Source organism: Myotis brandtii, unplaced genomic scaffold (assembly GCF_000412655.1).
Source record: "Myotis brandtii unplaced genomic scaffold, ASM41265v1 scaffold32, whole genome shotgun sequence".
NCBI lineage: Eukaryota > Metazoa > Chordata > Mammalia > Chiroptera > Vespertilionidae > Myotis > Myotis brandtii.
The window spans coordinates 7,722,102-7,740,891 of record NW_005362269.1 but is presented as its reverse complement, the minus strand read 5'-3'; the positions used below and the strand labels follow the sequence as shown (position 1 = coordinate 7,740,891).

The window sequence follows — 18,790 nt, the reverse complement described above, 5'->3', positions numbered from 1 at the left end:
AAAGACTCAGAAATATTCCCATATTGGAGACATAACAACTGAATGCAATAATTGGTATTGGAATATATATATATATATTTTGTTAGGACATTATTGGGTAGTTGATGAATCTCAATTAAGGTCTGTAGATTAGATGATTGTATCAATGTTGATTTTCCGATTCAGATCATTGTACTGTGGTTCTGTAAGATAATTCCTTGTTTTAAGGAAATATATGCTGAAGTATTTAGGGTGTGTCTGCAATTTACTAATAAATGGTTCAGGGAAGAATAGAGAGAAAAGAATAAAGCAGATTTAGTAAAATTTAAATATTTGAGGAGTCTGGGTAAAGAGTATGTTGAACTTATATATCTTTGCAACTTTTCTGTAAGTCTAAAATTATGTCAAAATAAAACCTTAAAAAATGATAGGCTAACCATAAAAAAATCATTTCGATGGGCCAGTGGTAGGGAAACATTTTCTTTCTATGCACATGCTTTTGTAATTTTTAAATTTGTTGCTATTTTTGTTTTGTATTGGAGTTAGATATCTTAACCAGAGCATGCTCTAGGGTCCCCACCCACAGTGTCTTAAGTTTCCCTCCTCATTTACAGGCTCTAAAAGTCCCGGGTTCATCAACAAAGCACATTAGAGCCAACTAACTACAAGTTAGTTATTGTAGCATCTGTATGTACCAAATAAGGATAGTCTCTGGTTAATTTAAGTAGTTTTATCACCAAGCAATTGAGGGTTATGTGAATGTGTGAAAGTAATTTTATTAACAATTTGAAGCTGTGTTATCTTAGTATTATGTAGTGATACAGTGTAAAATTAAAATGTATCCCAATGTGGAGAAAAGGAAGACGGTGGTGTTGGCAAACATCTGTACTCACTGCCTCCCACAACCATGTCAAAATTATAACTAAAATACAGAGCAACCATCATCCAGAACAGCTGGAAAGCTGGCTGAACGGAAGTCCTACAACTAGAGAAGTAAAGAAGAAAGCATACTGAGATTGGTAGGAAGTGCAGAAGCGTGGAATGGGCTGGCCTGGCACCCCATGTGGTGCTTTTTAATCAGGAGGGAGATCGTCTCTGTGGAGGCCGCCCAAAGGAGCAAGGGGTCCCAGCCCCCGACCAAACCCCCAGCCCAGAGTCCCAGAGCTTGGAAAAGAAGTCCCTATGGGCAGTAAGAACTAGGGCTGTAAAAACCAGTGCGGATTGGGGCTCAGTGACACAGAGGCTGCTGGAGACCCAGCTGTTCCTCTTAAAAGGCCGGCACCATGAACTGAACTTACAAGGTCCTGCTTCCTCTGAGCTCCAGCACCAGGGTGAGGCTTTGGAGGAACTGGATTGTCTGGCATCAGGGCAGGAACTCGGGGGCGGCTTTCTCCCAGACAGAGGTGCTTGCAGGGATCATTGTTCCTATGCTGGGACCTCCCCATGGCAGGGCTGACTGGCAGCCATTTCTGTTTGCTCTGCCCTGGTGATTCCCTAAGACGCCGTCTCATCCAATTTACAACCCCACCCAAGCTGTGTGCAGTGGCTTTTGCATATGAATAGCCTGTCCTTTCCCAGGCCTTGCTTCATAGCTGGGCCTCATCTGGGCACTTCCAAACCCTATACAAAGAGAAGGAATCTGCAGATCTCTCTGTAGCTCCTGCTGGGTGGCCCCAGGCAGTGGCTGACTTTGCACCTCCTTGGAGATCCAAGAGCCAGTGTACCCAGTGGTCAGTGCGAGACCATACCAGATTACAACTCTTCACATCCATAAGTGACACACTCAAGGGGCAGACTCAGTGAGCACCAAAGCCCCACTAAAGCAAGTCCTGCTCCATAGGGGTGTCTCCTGCACAGCAGCTCTCCCACTGTAGTGGCAGCTGGTCCTCACAGCCAATTGGCCTGGAGGTCAATTCCTCCCAGTGACACCAATAGCAATCAAGTCTCAAGTAAAACAAGACTGTGCTCACAGCCCACAAAGGGGTGCACCAAGAGTGCCCTGCTCAGGTGACTTGGGAGGTTGGGCCACTGGGACTGATAGAACACCTACTACACAAGGCCACTCTACCAACTCAAGGAGACATAGCAGCTCTACCCAATACATAGAAATACAGGGAAGCAGCCAAAATGCAGAGACAAAGAAACATGTCACAAATGAAAGAAATGAAAGAAAGCCCTTGGTTATAGAGTTCAAAATCACAAGTATAAGGTTACTCAAGAATTTTCTAGAAACCTCCAAAAAAATGGAAAAGGACCAGCCAGAAATTAAGCATGCATTGACTGAAATAAGGAATAATATACAGGGATTCAACAGTAGAGGATTCTGAGAATCAAATCAATGATTTTAAATATGAGGAAGCAAAGAACACCCAACCAGAAGAGCAGAAAGAAAAAAGAATATAAAAATATGAAGATAGTATAAGGAGCCTCAGGGAAAACTTCAAGTGTACCAACATTTGTATTATGGGGGTGCCAGAAGAAGAGAGAGAGCAAGATATTGAAAACCTATTAAAAGAAATAATGACAGAAAACTTCATCTACCTGGTGAAAGAAATAGATTTACAAGTCCAGGAAGCACACAGAGTCCCAAAGATGAGGAACCCAAAGAGGACCGCAGCAAGACATATCATAATTAAAATGCCAAGGGCTAAAGACAGAGAATCTTAAAAGCAGCAAGAGAAAAGCAGTTACCTATAGGGAATGTCCATACTACTGTCAGCTGATTTCTCAACAGAAACTGTGCAGGCCAGAAGGGAATGACAAGAAATATTCAAAGTAATGAATAGCAAGGACCTATAACCAAGATTACCCAGCAAAGCTATCATGAAGGTCAGATAAAGAGCTTCACAGACAAGAAAAAGCTAAAGATTTCATAACCACCAAACCAGTATTATATGGAATACTGAAAGGTATTTAAGAAGAGGAAGAAGAAAATGAGATAAAAAATATGAACAACAAAATGGCAACAAATATATACCTATCAACAATTGAATCTAAAAATCAAAATAAATGAATAAGAAATCTAATGAACAAAATAAACTGGAGAATAAAATAGAATCAGAGGCATGGAAATGGAACAGACTGATGATTCTCAGAGGGGAGGTGGATGGGGGGTGGTAAAAGATTAAACAAAGATATCATATGTATACTAGAGGCCTAGTGCCCCAAAATTGTGCACTGGGGGGGGGTCCCCCAGCCCAGCCTGCACCCTCTTGCAGTCCGGGAGCCCTTGGGGGGATGTCTAACTGATGGCTTATGCCCACTCCCCAGGAACTGGCAGTCAGACATCCTTAGTGCTGCCGCAGAGGCAGGACAAGCTCCCACCACCACCACTGTGCTCACCAGCCGTGAGCTCAGCTTCTGGCTGAGCGGCACTCCCTCTGTGGGAGTGCACTGATCACCAAGGGGCAGCTCCTGCATTGAGTGTCTGCCACCTGGTGGTCAGTGTGTGTCATAGCGACCGGTCGTTCCCCTGTGCAGTCGATTTGCATATTAGCCTTTTATTATATAGGATATGCATTACCTATGGACACGACAAGAGGGCCTGGGGTGGGATGGGAACTGGATAGAGGGGGGTCAATGAGGGGGAAAAAGAGGGACATCTGCAATAATCTCAACAATAAAGATTAACCCCCCCACACTAAAATAAACAAACAAACAAATAAATAAAATGTATCCCAAATGCAGAGCACTGCTCTACCAATAGCTGTGAGTTTTTCTTTGGCTCAGGTATTAATATGTAGATCTTCCAGGAAGCTGAGTTCTCAGGGAAACTTTCTAGTGATCATAAGCAAAATGTTTGTACGCACATTACTAAAAACAGACAGAAACATCTTGGCTGGTGAGGTGGTTTGGGACTCCAGATTTTTGAGAGTCAGATGTAATTCTTCTTAGTTTAGGGAGATGGCTCTGTGGCTTAAGCCCACACATATGCTGGTGAGCTTTACTGTATGGGTGGGTGTACACCCTGGAGAGCACATGTTTTCAGCCTGCTGGTGGGAAGAAGGGTTTTCCCTGATTGATGAATCATCTCAGAGGAGACAGTGAGTGAATGGATTCATTGATCATACCTCTACTTGTTTTCTACTGCTCATTTCTGGAACACTGCATCCTGGGGCTGGAAGTAGTAAAATGAGGAGGGAAATACATACAAATCTGTGTACTTTTCTATATTTTAAATCAATAGTATCTCAGTCTGCTAAAACTGCTGGGTTCCCCCTCATCATTGATTAGATTTCTTTTATTCTGAATTGAGGATGCATTGTGGTTGTCTTGATGACAGACACCCATCTCACACACGGATGCAAAGATGTGTGTCATAATGAGGTGGTTGACAGGCCAGAGAGAAACATAGCCTCTTCCATTCAGTTTGGATTGATCCTTAACAAAGTATCTTGGAACAATCAGCCCAGCGAGGCTTTAGCTCCTGAAAACTTCGGGGCCCACAGCAGTGGGGAAGTGGTTAAGAACTCAACTGTGATAGTTTGTTCTCTGCTCTTTGGTTCCATTCTTAGCTCAAATCCTGCCCCCCTTTTTTTACAGGCCATAGTGTATGAAGGCCAAGACAAGAACCCAGAAATGTGCCGAGTCTTGCTCACACACGAGATCATGTGCAGGTAAGAAATACCTTGTTCTCTCCCTTTAATTAGCAAAGAGAAGATGAATTTGTATCTCCAATCTAGGTGAACTCAGGTTTATTTTGGGGTACGCGTTTAATCTTGCTTGTATTAGACAATCTAAAAAGAACCCACGAACCTGAGTATTTGGCACTAAATTGTCAGGCATCAGAATGGTTCTCAATTATTTATCAGAGTCCATCCTGTAAGACATACATTTCCATATTGATATCTGCACTGTTAATGGGCACAAAGCAGTACCCTCCCCTTCTTCCTTTCAATCAAATAAAATACAATGTAACCCTTTTAGTGTTAATATATGCACTCAACCACACTGCTAGTAAAATGAGTAAGAGTTCTATTGATGTCAGCGGAAGCCTCCGTTTGATAAGATTTAAGGTATAGTTCTCCCTTTTAATTCTTCCACTTAAAAATAGAACGTCCATACATAGGCAGCATTCCTCCTTAAACTGAGCGTGGATTTTCTTTCATTCTCCCCGCCCCGCCCCCCTTGACTCTGATCTCTTAATCTTAGTTACCCAATGTGTAACTATGACAGTGTAGCTAATATTTCTGAGGGCTGGTGAGCTTTTGGAAGGATAGCAAAGCGGAGTCCCTGTCACATGCAAATGAGTGTCTTTATTTTTGTCTGATATCTGACTGACGCTACATTTGAAAACAGGCCCCCAGACCACATTCAGTTCCCTGGTCTCAGCCAGTCCTCCACATGTGGGAAAGCAGACCAGAGAATGAACACTTTTTAACTTGCAGTTTAGGATTCTTATTCTTCATAAAGTAACAGTGGTACTTGGCTCCCAGTATATTCTGAGTAATTGGATGAAGCATGAAGATGCCACTATGCATCAGAGAAAGGCTACTAATTGCTTTGTTAGCCATCAGGCAGGGCTCAAGCAGGCTTGGCCCCTGACTATTACTGACCAATCCTGTTAGGGCTTCAGCATGGGTGGGCTTTATTTGCTGCTCATGGACTTGTAGTGAACTCAGTCTTAAAGCTCTATTGGAAATAAATTAGAAAGGGCTTAATGTATAAGCATGTTTACTTACTGAAATCTCAAATATTAACTTCTTTATCTAGAATTATGTATGTGTCTGAAAATTTCCTGTTTTCTTTTCCTTTAAAAAACATACTTCTAATATAGTATTGTAAAATATATAGGAGTTTCACAAATTTTTGCTTCAGTGATTTGTAAAACTTGTTAATTATTCCAAAAACAGGTTGCTTTTCTCTAACTTTAAAGCAGTAGCAAAATCCAAAAATATGATCGTAGATTTCTCAGAAGATAGTATTAGGCAAAAATCAGCATTATACTGCATACAATAATTGTGTGATTAAAGCTGAGTTGCACTTTACAGAATTAAATGAGTAAAATCATTTTGAAAAGCCTTAAAAAATGACCTCCTTTGTATTACTATTTTTCAGACTGTATTTTAGCTTCCCACAATTAGCATGTTATTAGAATGAATTTTCAATGTTCTATTACCTGTGATTCTAGCAAAATAGGAGACAGACAGGAAGATGGATCTCAACCAATAGGCCACCTAATATCTATATATCATAGATTTGCATCTCAGATCTGCACATGTTTGGACTCTGCTAGAAATAATTCTGTTCTTGAAATACTTAGAGATATATTATGCCTTTCACACACAAGCCTACCCTCTATTAATGCAGTTTATATTTTTCTTGTTCTTAAAATTCATTGGTCCAAAGTATTTTATTATGCTGGTTGCTGTGCTTTACTGCTGGTGTTCTTCCTATTTTTCAGAAACATAAAAATAGCAAAAGTAAAATTCTCAAGCCACTGAAGGCAAATGATGATGTTTGTACTGCATGGCTGAGAGGGAAAAGCCATATTCAAAATGCCATCCTGTTAATGTTACAGATTACGGTTTTTCTGGCTGCCTATAGATGTGTAAGGGGTACTGTTTGTTTACGAGGCCGCCATGACCCTATTACACAAACCTGTCATCTATTGTGTGGCTAACCGTCTTTTAAATTGCAAATCAGATGCTCTTTAGGGGGCTTTAGGAAAAAAAAAATCTCACTTTCCACACCATCCTATTTCTCTTGATTTCTTGCCTGTTGTAAGTGGAAGTTGGGATGTGCTGAATTTGCACCAGGGGTGCAAATGCAGGCTCAATTATAAGCATAAAATTAGAGTCTGTTCACCATTAATCAGCCTGGCTAATTGCTATGCACCACCATTAGCCATATGGTGTGAAAGACAGCTTGCTCTCCCCAAGATGAAATTTCTCCATTGCAGACATGAAATAGTGAGGGCCCTGGATTCTAAAATAGCATGTTTTAGATATTTAATTTCTAAACAACTTTCTGCTGCGCTTTCTATCAAGGCTAACGGCACAATAAAACTTTGCGTTGATGTCACAAAAACTGTATATTTATAGTACCTTGGAGCGATAGTAAAGGAGACAGAGAATTTACATCGACAGGAAAGGGTTTGGGATGGTTCTGTTTTGTTGCGGAAAAGGGGGAAAAGAAAAAAAAAGGAAAGAAAGAAAGAAAAGAAATGAGATAAGAGAAAAGAAGGAAGTTGTGTCTCAGGTGGCTGCAAATTTAAGAAATCCATTTTGTTCTGTTGTGAGGATAACTCCGTGGCACGAGCTGACTAAAGGACTTGCCACCATTGGATTACAATTATTGCTACTCTTTGGGACAAAACCTTTTTGACTTGGTGGCATAGAGTAGTGGCATAGAGCTCTTTCTGTGGAATTCTGGGAGAGTTTCTACAGTTTTGGTAAATTAGAATCTATCGTTACATTTTGCTAATACCTGGTGGTTAAGGCCTTAAAATAATGTGGCCCCATGAAGGATTAAAAAAAAAAAAAAAGAAGTTGGAATCCATAAGAGATTTGATTTTAAGTGCATCTCAACATCCTGTATTTAAATGTGAATGGAAAACAGGAACTATACTTGGGAGTTGAACTAGCTCCCAGCCTCCCAGGAAGGCTGAAGCAGGTTTTCTCTCCTTCCAGGTTTCCCAGGCTGGGCGCTCTGTTGAGGCGAGCGATCTTTTTCCATGATCAGTGCCTGGCTTCTTGTGGGGCCATGGCTTAGTTCTCAGGGTCAGCCTCTCCCTTGATCAGGCCTCTTCTTCCTTTCTCTTTTGCTGGTTTATTCTGATTTTTCCTTCAGATCCCCACGTCAGCGTGACTTCTTCAGGAAAGCCTCCCTAGCCCTTGTCCTGAATTGTATCCCCTTGGTAGGCATTCCTATCCTATCCTGTGCTTTTCCCTCAAAGCACTCAGAGCATTATAACTGTGGATCCATGGCCTGTCTTCCTTGCTGGACTAAGGACTTAAAGGCAGGGAAATTACTCAGTTTTCCTCTGTGCCTCAGTTGTTCCATGTGTGAAATGGGTGAAAAATATTATCTCATAGGTAGTTGTTAAGGTTAAATGCTATCACCTATAAATGCTTATCCTGGTGCCTGCCATATTGAAAGTACTGAATGTCTATTGTTAGTATTTATAGCAGTGGCAGTAGTCTTAGTATTAATATTAATAGAAGCAGAAGTAGTAGTCGAAGCCATAGCAGCAATATCCAGTGTCTAGCTAGGTATCTGGCACATAGTTGTTCAGAGTGAAAGATTGATGAGAACTTTGAAAGGAAGTGAAGTGTCCACAAAAGGCACCAGTGGGGTCCTCGGCATGGCCTGTGGATCGGGCCCAAAACGGCTCTCTGACATCCCCCGAGGGGTCCCTGATTGCGAGAGGGCTCAGGCCAGGCCGATGGACCCCACCTGTGTACAATTGGGGCCGGGGAGGAAGGCAGGAGGTTGGGTAGCTGTGGAGGGACCACGGGAGGGCTCCAGGGCATGCCTGGTCCATCTTGCTCAGGCCCGATTGGCCGGACCCCGGCAACAAGCTCACCTACTGTTTGGAGCGTCTTCCCCCTGGTGGTCAGTGCATGTCATAGCTACTGGTTGACTGTCTGCCCCTGGTGGTCAGTGCATGTCATAGCGAGTGGTTGAGTGGTCTTAGTATATCATTAGCATATTACACTTTGATTGGTTGAACGGACAACTGGATGACTGTGTGTGTGTGTGTGTGTATACATACACACACACACACACACACACACACACACACACACACACATATATATCCTCCATTCTTCCCCACTCTTATTTCATAATGTACTTTGTTCATTCTCGGTGTGGTGGTTAAGGATGTTTTCATTCATTCTTTTAGCCCCTACTGTGTGCAAAGCACTGTGGAATGCTGAGCCCCAAAGGACTGAGTCCTGTAGTAGGAAAGCTGACAGATTAGATGAGACTTGTGGGCAGAGAACCACACTGCCCTGTAGAAAGAGTTGACTGTGATCCGAGCTGAGGCAAAGGATTGTGGCTATTCAGAGAAGACAGGACATACTTGTAGGCAGATAGTAGCCTCAGAAATGGGGAGGAGGGTGAGATAGGACAAGGATGTTAGAGGATGCATGAAGAAGTGTTTGGGCCCGTTGGTTGGGGTCCAGGTAGGATTTCTCTTTGGAGAGGTCTAAAGGTGGGTGGTCCTGTGGCCTGGAGCTGGGAAGAGAGTCAGGGTGAAAGACAACCCACTTCAGAGGTCTCTTCCCAAAGGTGAGAGTTGAAGCTATGGGCTTATAAGGGGTTGACAAGGGTGGGAGAAAAGAGAGAGAAGGGTCCTTGGATACATTCTTGGGGAATAATCACACATTAGCAGGAGGGAGGGTGTGTTCAAGAATTAGGGAAAAGAACCTTGAGCATGCAGCGCTTAAAAATAAAAGGAGGGTGTTTCAAAGACGTGGGCCATCCATGTAAGTGCTAGGGAGGCTCCACATGGATATGAAGACGGAGAAAAACAGCAAAAAGGTCACTGGTGAACCAAGCCAGTTTTTATGGGGTTAAGGTGGAAAGAACTTATGGAGACTCTGGCAAGGAGAGAGTTGGACAGCAAAGAAACTAACTCAAGAAACAAGATGGAGCAAGTCTTTTTTTTGTTTTTTTGTTTTTGTTAAGAGAATGGGAAAACTTGACAATGTATGTAAACTGAGGGAAAGAATGAACTTATCCTCACAACCATTACTCAGACTCTTCGGGTAATTCTTATATCTCCTTCTCCAGCCACTTTGGCTAAATGGGCAAGATATTTTACTTTTTATTGCAAAGCTTAGAGATTGATATGGTGTTTTTCTCTAGTTGAGAGAGCCTCTACTTATCGGAAAAACTGCATGTTCCTAAGATGAGGATCTGCAGGTCCCACGACTAGGAGACATCTAGCCATTTCTTGCCGTGATTTATGGAGCTGCGTGTCAGCTCACTGGAGATACACCACCTGTGTCAGGCTGCTATGGAAGAGACTCATAAGTTTGCCTTCCCTGGGTGTGCAGAATTGTCCAGGAGATGCACGAGCCTGCTGGGGAAAGGGCTGCTGTTTTGAGCCCACAGTGTACTTATGGCATCAGGTGCCGGGTACCCACTCCTGTGACAGGCCACATTGCTCTCCTGCCAGTTGTGTCGCAGGTTGAGAAGGGATGTGAAATAGTGGGAGTCCTGCCCTGTGACAAAACAAATTAGGCAACTCCAAGCCCTCCCACACGATAGATGTCTGCGTTAGGGAGCCAATACCAGGTCTGAGTCTGGCACAGTGCCTGCCACACAAGTAGGAGCTGGAGAAACACCTTTTTGACTAGATGAAGACCCATCCATCACACAGTAATGAGGGTATAATTATTACTGTGAGTTCTTTCACTACCACGGTAACTTTTCCTTTGAAATGCTTTTGAGTTTGTTGCCCCAACGTACTATATTGTTTCATTCTGAGTCCTCTTCTGCCTTACACATAAGGGAATCTGTGCTCTTTTCAGCCGCCCTTGGTTGATGCCTGTCTTGTGTATGGTGGAGGCTGGTGCCCACCTTTCTGGGTTCTTCTGAGTTCCATGGAAGAAACTAGGGGAGGTTCAGCTCAGAGCACAGAGGACTCTTGAGGGCAGAGAACAGTCATGGGAAGAAGGACAGGTCTTTGCTTGGTGCTCCGGTTAGAATTAGGGAGCTACAGGGGGTCGATGTCAGCTCAGTCTAAGGGAAGACCTTCCTTCTCCCACTGACAGTTGATTTTTCATTTTTCAGTGGGAAAGTAATAATGCAATACAAAGCAGAAGACTGAAAATGTATTTAAATAAAATATACGCCCTCCATTATTCCCCATTCCTATTTCCCTTGTTATAGGTTACAGCTTTGAGGTATCTATTCATTTATTAAATATTTTCTGAGGGCCAGAGTGTACTAGGCTCTGTTCTGGTTGCTGGGGATATAAAGGTGAATAAAAAATCTAAGGTCCTGTCCTCATGGGGTTTATATTCAAGGGTGAGTGTCAGACAATAATGAAGGAGATAAATCAATATAAAATATAATGTGGGGAGTGCTAGGAAGAAAAGTGCAAAATAAGGGACTAGAGAGCTCTGGGTGGTCAGGGAAGCCTTTCTAAGGCAGTGACTTTGTGCAGAGATTTGAGTCACATGAGGGTGTGGAGCATGCTTGTGACATTCCCCCCCCCTCCCACCCCCTCACATTTTTCTCTCAGAAATTGGACCATACCATACATACTATTTTGCAACTTGTTTTTCTCAGTTCACAATATAATGTTGACTTCTTTTCATGATAATTCATAAAACCCACCTTCATTCATTTTTAATGCTGCACAGAACTCCATATATACATGTACATATATATACTATATATGTACACCATATATATATATTTATATTTAAAGGGGGCTCATACCATAGACATTATTTTGTCATCCCTCCAGGTGCAGAGTAGAGCCCAAGTGTCTCATTTTGGGAAAATTATATGATGCAGTGACATGGCCTGGGAGACAGGAACCTGTTGGAATATTTTTCATCCTTTGCCTAAAGTTTTTTATAAGTGATAAGTGACTTCCAGCAGCCCCTTGATTCTGTTTTCTCTTCTTTCATTCCCCCATTTTAGTCTTATTCTGTCCCTCCTTCTGCATTCCTGTTCTTCGAATCTGCCTGCTACTCTGGGTCCCTTGGGGCACAGCATAGAGGGGATGGTTCTTATTTATGCTATTCTTCAATTCCTCTGGCTTCTCTCTAAGTCATTTTTATTTGGGACAGATTAAGTCAAAGGACATATCTCTGGCCTAGTGTGGCCCTTGCTTGGGGGAGGTGGTTTTGGTGTATGGGGTGCAGTGATAGTGACCCCTCCTTCCATCCGGAGTGCCTGCCCAGAGGGTCAGCTTGGCTCTCTTTATCTGTCACCTTTCTGCTTTCGTGGATTATATTCCCTCACCCCAATACATTATACTCATTCATGAAGTTAATCAATCAATCCAATATTTGAGCTTCTCTGTTCTATTCTAGGTTTCATGCTGCTCCTTAGGTAACTAAAATTGACAGTTTTTTCCTTTATGAAGAATATGGGTTAATGAGGGAGGGGTGTGGAAGGAGAAAGATAGCAACAAAAAACACACACACAAATATATATATATGCAAGTTTTCATTGTGTTAAGTGCCCTGAAAGGAAAAACAGGACAAACCTAACTTTGATTAAGGGCAGATGTCAGGGCCAACCTCTCAGAGGAAAGAGCCTAGAGGCTGAAGTCTGAAGGGGGACGAGGGGCTGCCTAACTAGGGAGGGGTAGAAGGAGGAGCAGAACAGGTGGGAGGCCTGGCCTGGGCCTGGGATCAGACTGAGTGTGCCTATCAGAGAGATTGAAATTGGCCAGTGAGACTGCAGCTTGGCAAGTTGGAGAAGAGTGACAGGAGATTGGGAGGTGGTCTGGCATCCTGTCATGCCATAGATATATTCTAAGTGTTGTGGGAAGGCATGAAAAGGTCCTGGGCAGTGAAGTGACACAGTCCCATTGACATTTTGAAAAGATCACTCAGGCTGTTGCAGGGAGTGAAGAGTAGGCAGCAAGAGTAGGCCACTGGAGGAATCCAAGGACAAATGAAAGTGATTGGGCCAGGGTGGTGGCAGCGGGGAGGGAGAGAATCAGGTAAGCTTGAGATGTAGATTCTACTCCACAATTATCATCATGCAAGTTGGAGGAGTCTGGGGGGCAGGGGGGAGGAAGAGGACATTTAGTCTTGGTGAGGGCGTGGCCATTGGGGACTTGGATTGCCCACTCACTGTTTTGAAAAACAAAGAAAAAAAAAGGAGAAATAGACCATCTCATTCATTGGTTTTCTCCATGGATAAAGGGGGCTGTGGGGCTCTGTAGATGGGCTGCTTTTGGAGAGTTGCTGCCTCTGAGGAGGAGGCAGGAGCTGGGAGTGACAATGATGCTGAGCGCTTACTATGTCCAGTCACAGAGCCTGGCTTTACACCCTTACTGCATTAAATCTGCGCCTCCTCACTTAGGGGTGGGTACAACCATTGTTCCGTTTTACAAATGAGGGAACTATGAGCTATGAGGGGTAGTACCTTGCTCAAGGCGACACATGTAGTTCTGTCTGATTCCAGAGCCAGTGTTTTTAACCACTGTTGCTCTTCTGCCCTTGAAATGTAGGCATAGAGTAGTGGTTCTCAACCTTCTGGCCCTTTAAATACAGTTCCTCATGTTGTAACCCAACCATAAAATTATTTTCATTGCTGCTTCATAACTGTAATGTTGCTACTGTTATGAATCGTAATATAAATATCTGATATGCAGGATGGTCTTAGGAGACCCCTGTGAAAGGGTCATTCGACCGCCAAAGGGGTCACGACCCACAGGTTGAGAACCGCTGGCATAGAGGATCAGAGTTTAGGGAGGATGGAGTTGAGTTTTTAACTTATTTTTTTTTGCATTCATCCCAACGACTATACTTCTCATTCCTGTTCCTCATGTGTCTTATACATTGGGACACTTTGGGCCTTCTATCCCCGGAGCACTAGTACTGCAGAGCTCATGGCCTGGAGGGAATAGTTCCCTCAGAATCAGACAGGCAAAAACTATAGGGGGTGGAGCGGTTTTTAGCTGGGGCTTTGACAAAGGAAATACAATTCTTAGTATTGCTTTCCGAACATATGGGAGACACAGAATTAGCACCAAATTTGGAAGCTGACTCTCTTCTCGGGGATATAGTTACAGCAAGGAAAGAGACGTCCCAACTTTGGTGAAAGACTCCCTATGCAAAAGTATATCTCTTGGTTCTGAAAGTGAAGTTCAATGTTTGATTCTCTCTGGCAGCTCTAAATTTAGGCTGTGTGATTCACTAAGTCGAGTGTGTGTGTGTGTGTGTGTGTGTGTGTGTGTGTGTGTGTGTGAGAGAGAGAGAGAGAGAGAGAGAGAGAGAGAGATATCATGCATGTGTGCCTGTGTAAGAAAGTGGGAGCAAAGTGCATATTATTTGTGCATGGTAATGTATAACCCTTGGTTAACTTCTTCACCTCTTTGACTGATCAAATATTTGCTTTTATAGTGTGCCCTTGTGGACAGACAATGTTTTATTTGCAAACAAGTCTCAGGTGCATAGGTTTCCATTGATCATGGGTAATTTTCAAAAACCATAATTTTTTACCCTTTAGAAGCATCTTAAGGTCACAGCTGGGGTGGGACTTGGGTATGGGTGCGTTTTTTGCCCATGGCTGCTTTTTCTGATCTAATAAAGAGCGCCCACTGTCTGGGCTGTGCTAGCCTTTAGATCAACTGTCCCTAGTGCTTCCAGAAAACTTAAGTGGTGACCAGTGCAGGACACAAAAGCACAAGAGGGCATGCTTGTCTCCACTTTCTTTTATCCCGTTTCTTGGTTTGTCTTAATTATTGTGTCATACTTTTATTCTCATGAAGATGGTTCAAAAGCAAGCACTGGCAGCTTTAGGATTTTAGAAAGCATGTGGTTGAAGAAAATGTCTCCCATAAAAGAGGAAGGAGGAGGAAAGGAATCCATTTAATACAAAATGACTGGAGGGGGAGAAATCACTCATACCTCATTATTGACGCGTTCCACACAATTAGTGTGATCTTGAGGGAAGAACGTTTGAGCCACCCACAACCCTGAATATTCTCATTGGGTAGATGTAATAATAATGCATTTCACAGTGAACCCTCCCAATACTGCGGGCAGTGATGGGGAGACCCCATCTTAGGGCTGTCGGTCCTGGCTCCCAGAGAGTCAGTCCCTTTCTCTCCTCCTTTGTGCAGGGAGAGGTTAAGCCTGGCCATTAACCCATAGGTGACCCAAATAGAATTTTCTGTCCCAGGGATCCATTGATTGCCAGGTATGGCTTTGTGGTAATTCTAGCATTTGCAACCCAGCAATTTGAACCTTCTGTCTGTCTAAATGATGATTTTACATTGTAATGGTTGTACTAAATCCTTTCGCTTTTGCTCCATAGCCGCTGTTGTGACAAGAAAAGCTGTGGCAACCGAAATGAGACTCCCTCAGATCCAGTGATAATTGACAGGTAGGGACCACTCTACTTTCACTGGATTCTTATTCCTCATTATAATGAAACACCTGCCTTGTGTCGCTCATGGGCGAGGGTTAGGAATGCATGTGGCCGAAATTTGCCTGTTGGTCGTGACTTAATCCGCGCCGAGCTATTGCGATTCCTGGGAAAGCCATATGGAATGTTCTTTGGAGGCCTGTTCTCTTGGATTGCTCCGGTTTTTGTCTGATTCATGCTCCTAAAGGAATATTTTTTTTTCCTGACTTTCAGTGGCTCAGTCCTCACGCTGTGCCAGGAAGCTTCAGAAATAAAATAATAATAGTTTGTGATTTATGAAATGTGGTTGGGTGCTTATAAATATTTAACTTTTATTTGAAAAATGTTTGAATCATTATCACTTTTAGCTACAGTAGTTCTGTTGGATGTAATCCATCTACATTTTAAGGTTTTATTTATGCATAAAAGCAGTTTTAAAGAGATCTGCGAACCAAGATTTTCCTACTGTTATTTCCTGGGTTTGATTGTAGCTCATACTGTATCGTAAGTTGATTAATTTATCCTGCTTGTCTTAATTATCGTGTTTTTAAACAGATCCATATTACTAATCTGACATGACCGAGTAAATCACTGTGGAACGATAAATCTGTTTTAGTTGTTCGGTGCAATTTGAAGCCAGTATGTGCACATATTATGCAAAGCCGCATTCCAAATATTCATTTTACATTTTAATTATTGAAATTCATTGTATGGAAACATGTATGATAAACCATTTGTTACATAGCACTACTCATTGAGAGTTAAATGGCCTGGAAGGTTTATAGATGCTGTCGGTTGTCAGCTAGGAAAAGAGCTAGCACCCTCCACTAGCAGGAAAAGAGTCTTGTAAGCAAGACTGATCCCTCATTGAAGGAACCTACAGCTGAGCAAAAGTCTCTTTTGGAGTTTGATAATATTGTTTTTTGACAATGCTCCCCTCCCCCCTCCTCCCCACTTATCTGTCTTCACAATTCTTTTTACCGTTTAGGGACTTGCTTTATCATTTTTCAGTGAGCTGGAAAGTGTTTGCTTCATCATAATTTATGACAAAAAATTGGTTGTTGATTTTGACGTATGTGGTTCTTCAGGCTTAAGCCCAATTTTGTTTATTTTATTTTATATTTTAAGCCCAATTTTGATTGCCCAGTAGCTTCCTAAAGCTCACATTTCAATCGGATATTTTACTTAAATATTTCTCACTAATGTTCACTAACAACATACACTTTTGCCCGATAAATAAGTATGAATATACTTGATTCAAAGGCAACACAGGTAATGTTTGCGGTGTCATGAGGTAGTGTGCTGTCTATAGAATTAGAATGGCATATTTATCTGAGACCGCAGGCCTGCAATTGATATAATATTTTTTTCTGCAACAGAAGATAAATCTTCAAATAATATAAAACAATAATTATCACCTTTGTGCTGTTTGTTTCATTTAAATACACCTCTTCAAAATACCACTTCTTATTTTAAGTAAGTTTTTCTTACTCATCCATTAAAAAGAAAGTGTTCTGATCAAAGGACCAGCCCAGATCGTCCCCCCAAATTTGAAACTCTACGCATTTTGTTCTGCTACCCAGTTCCTTTTGGTTTAGATGATGACAAGAACTTACCTTGCTACACTCAATGAAAACACTTTTTTTGCTTGTGAATGGGTTAAGCTTTTAAGTTCTTCGTTTGGTTTTAAGCCGTGACTCTGATATAGAAGGTTGATAGGACTGTGGTTTGAATAACATTTGATTTTGACCTGTTCCTGTGGGTTGCGATGGCATAAGAAACTTGACTCAGCAGCGCTGTAATTAGCCCGGCCCGTGTTTTTGAAACAGGATTGTGTTACCTGGATTGCATTAGTGTGGCTTCTATTGTTGCCGCTTTGCATCTGTCCCAGTAGGGTACTTAAAACCTTTTCTTGGCTGGGGTAGTTCAAACAATTTAGGCAAAATAAGTATGCACTTTATACTGTTGGTGGCTTTCGAGATATTACTCATGACATTTATCCTTTTCCTTTTTTTTCCTTTTTGGTCTGACAAAGTAGAAAACTGCGTGTAGCCAGTGTTGGTCTCTTAAGAGAGGAGAATTTTACAAACAGCTGAAACCCAGTGCGTCTGCACACGTCCAGCATATGTTTATTTGCTGGCTGTTGCCACTGTCTCCTGTGAACTCTTTTTAAGCAGTGATGCCAGCTGATATGCAAAAACCCATTTAACTATTCTTTATTTGCATCTGAGTTTTCAGAATTTGCTCTTCAGTTGGCCAAAGGCTTTTAAAGCTCCAGTCTTGTCTATGCTGACATGTGAAACTTCCATTTTTAACGACGAGAGAAGAGAATAACAGTAAGAAAAGAACTCACACAAGGAAGGGCAAAATAGAAAAGATTTTTCAATTCCATACAATTGCAAAGGAAAAAAAAATGAAGACAACTGTGTTTGAATTTCATAGTTTCCAATTTGATTCTATATTACTGATTGCATAATATCTGTGTTACACGCTTAGGGTTTGATTTGTTTTCAGATTTATGGATGTGAATCCCTGCATATTTAGGAAAAGTAGGTTATGGGGCCTGTATTCAGTAGCAGTAGTAACTGTTTTTACAAGATGCACACAGTATGTAATTATAGAGCTGAGGGTATAGGCAATCGTTGTGTTAGGATTTAGCATAGTTTTAACCCACAGTTACCTTTTGGGCACCAATACTTTTTAGCTCCCTTTGCTTGTCCTTCGGATTTTGGAAGAACACTGCTGAAAAAAAAGACTTTAAGCAGTGGTTATGCAGGAAAACTATTTATAGGGGAGATAGAAGAGGCTCTCCGGTCATACGGCAATGGTGCAGGGTAAGCTATTTCTGTGTTGAATTTTGGCTATATTATTTGCTGCCAGTGATTTGGGGACATCAGCTTGGCACAGTCTATCCAAAAAGTGGAATTAACAAAATCAGCAGTAGCACACTATGATGTAGAAAATGACTCCTTTTACAATTGTGACAATTTGTCGAGTCACTTCGAAAAGCTTGTTGGAAAATTCCTGCAAACGTAGAAAGTGTGCATCTGCAGTTGACTGCCAGGTTATATTTTATATTTCTGCCTGATACCAAATGGCTGGATGAAGAGTGATAAAACCCAGGCTGTGCCCAATGATCCAGATATTTGGGCTGTGTAGACATGGGAAAAGTCAAATGTGTTAGGTTTAATAGCTGATGACCAGGAACTAATAATAGCAAATTTCATTATTGTTGAGGTAAAGGGCTATGTATAGTAATTATTGTTAAGTAAAAAGCAAAACAATGATTTGCAGTTATTGAATTACAGTGGAGATTGACTTAACATATTCACACAGTAACTCATATTTGAATTTAAAAGGTTTGCATTAAATTCATGTTTAGAAATTGAATAAATTGTAGTTTTATTACCACATTGGATATCCTTGTGTCCTAACCTTTTTCCTTGGAGTTATCTAAGTTCAATAAATAAAACCTCATTAGACTATTCCCATTTCAACGAGTTTATTAAATTTTGCAGGAGTAATTAGCATAAGCTGTGCTAATTTTTCTGGAAGACTAATGAGGGAGGTTCTTAATTAGGTTTACTTTGTAAGAATCAGAAAAGATGATAATGACAAAAGTCACATAGGGTAGTCTGAATTGGGAACCCAGTTTTTTGAATCTGTAAAAAAAGCTTCTACTTTCTGGTTGCAAAGTTCTTTATAAATGCTTGAACTGAATATATTAAATGTGCAGAATGTCATTCCGTATCTAGTT

At 41.7% G+C, this 18,790-nt stretch overlaps 1 protein-coding gene across 3 annotated transcripts in view; it reads left to right on the top strand.

Annotated features, from left to right (window-relative positions):
* The window catches only part of EBF1 (early B-cell factor 1), a 391,732-nt gene that overhangs the window by 13,992 nt on the left and 358,950 nt on the right, over positions 1 to 18,790 (top strand). For all 3 annotated transcript variants that reach the window (XM_005870547.2, XM_005870546.2, XM_014543163.1), the window contains exons 5-6: positions 4,522 to 4,595; positions 14,944 to 15,012. In XM_005870547.2, the coding sequence (XP_005870609.1) occupies positions 4,522 to 4,595; positions 14,944 to 15,012 (143 nt within the window). The remainder of the gene's footprint in view (positions 1 to 4,521; positions 4,596 to 14,943; positions 15,013 to 18,790) is intronic.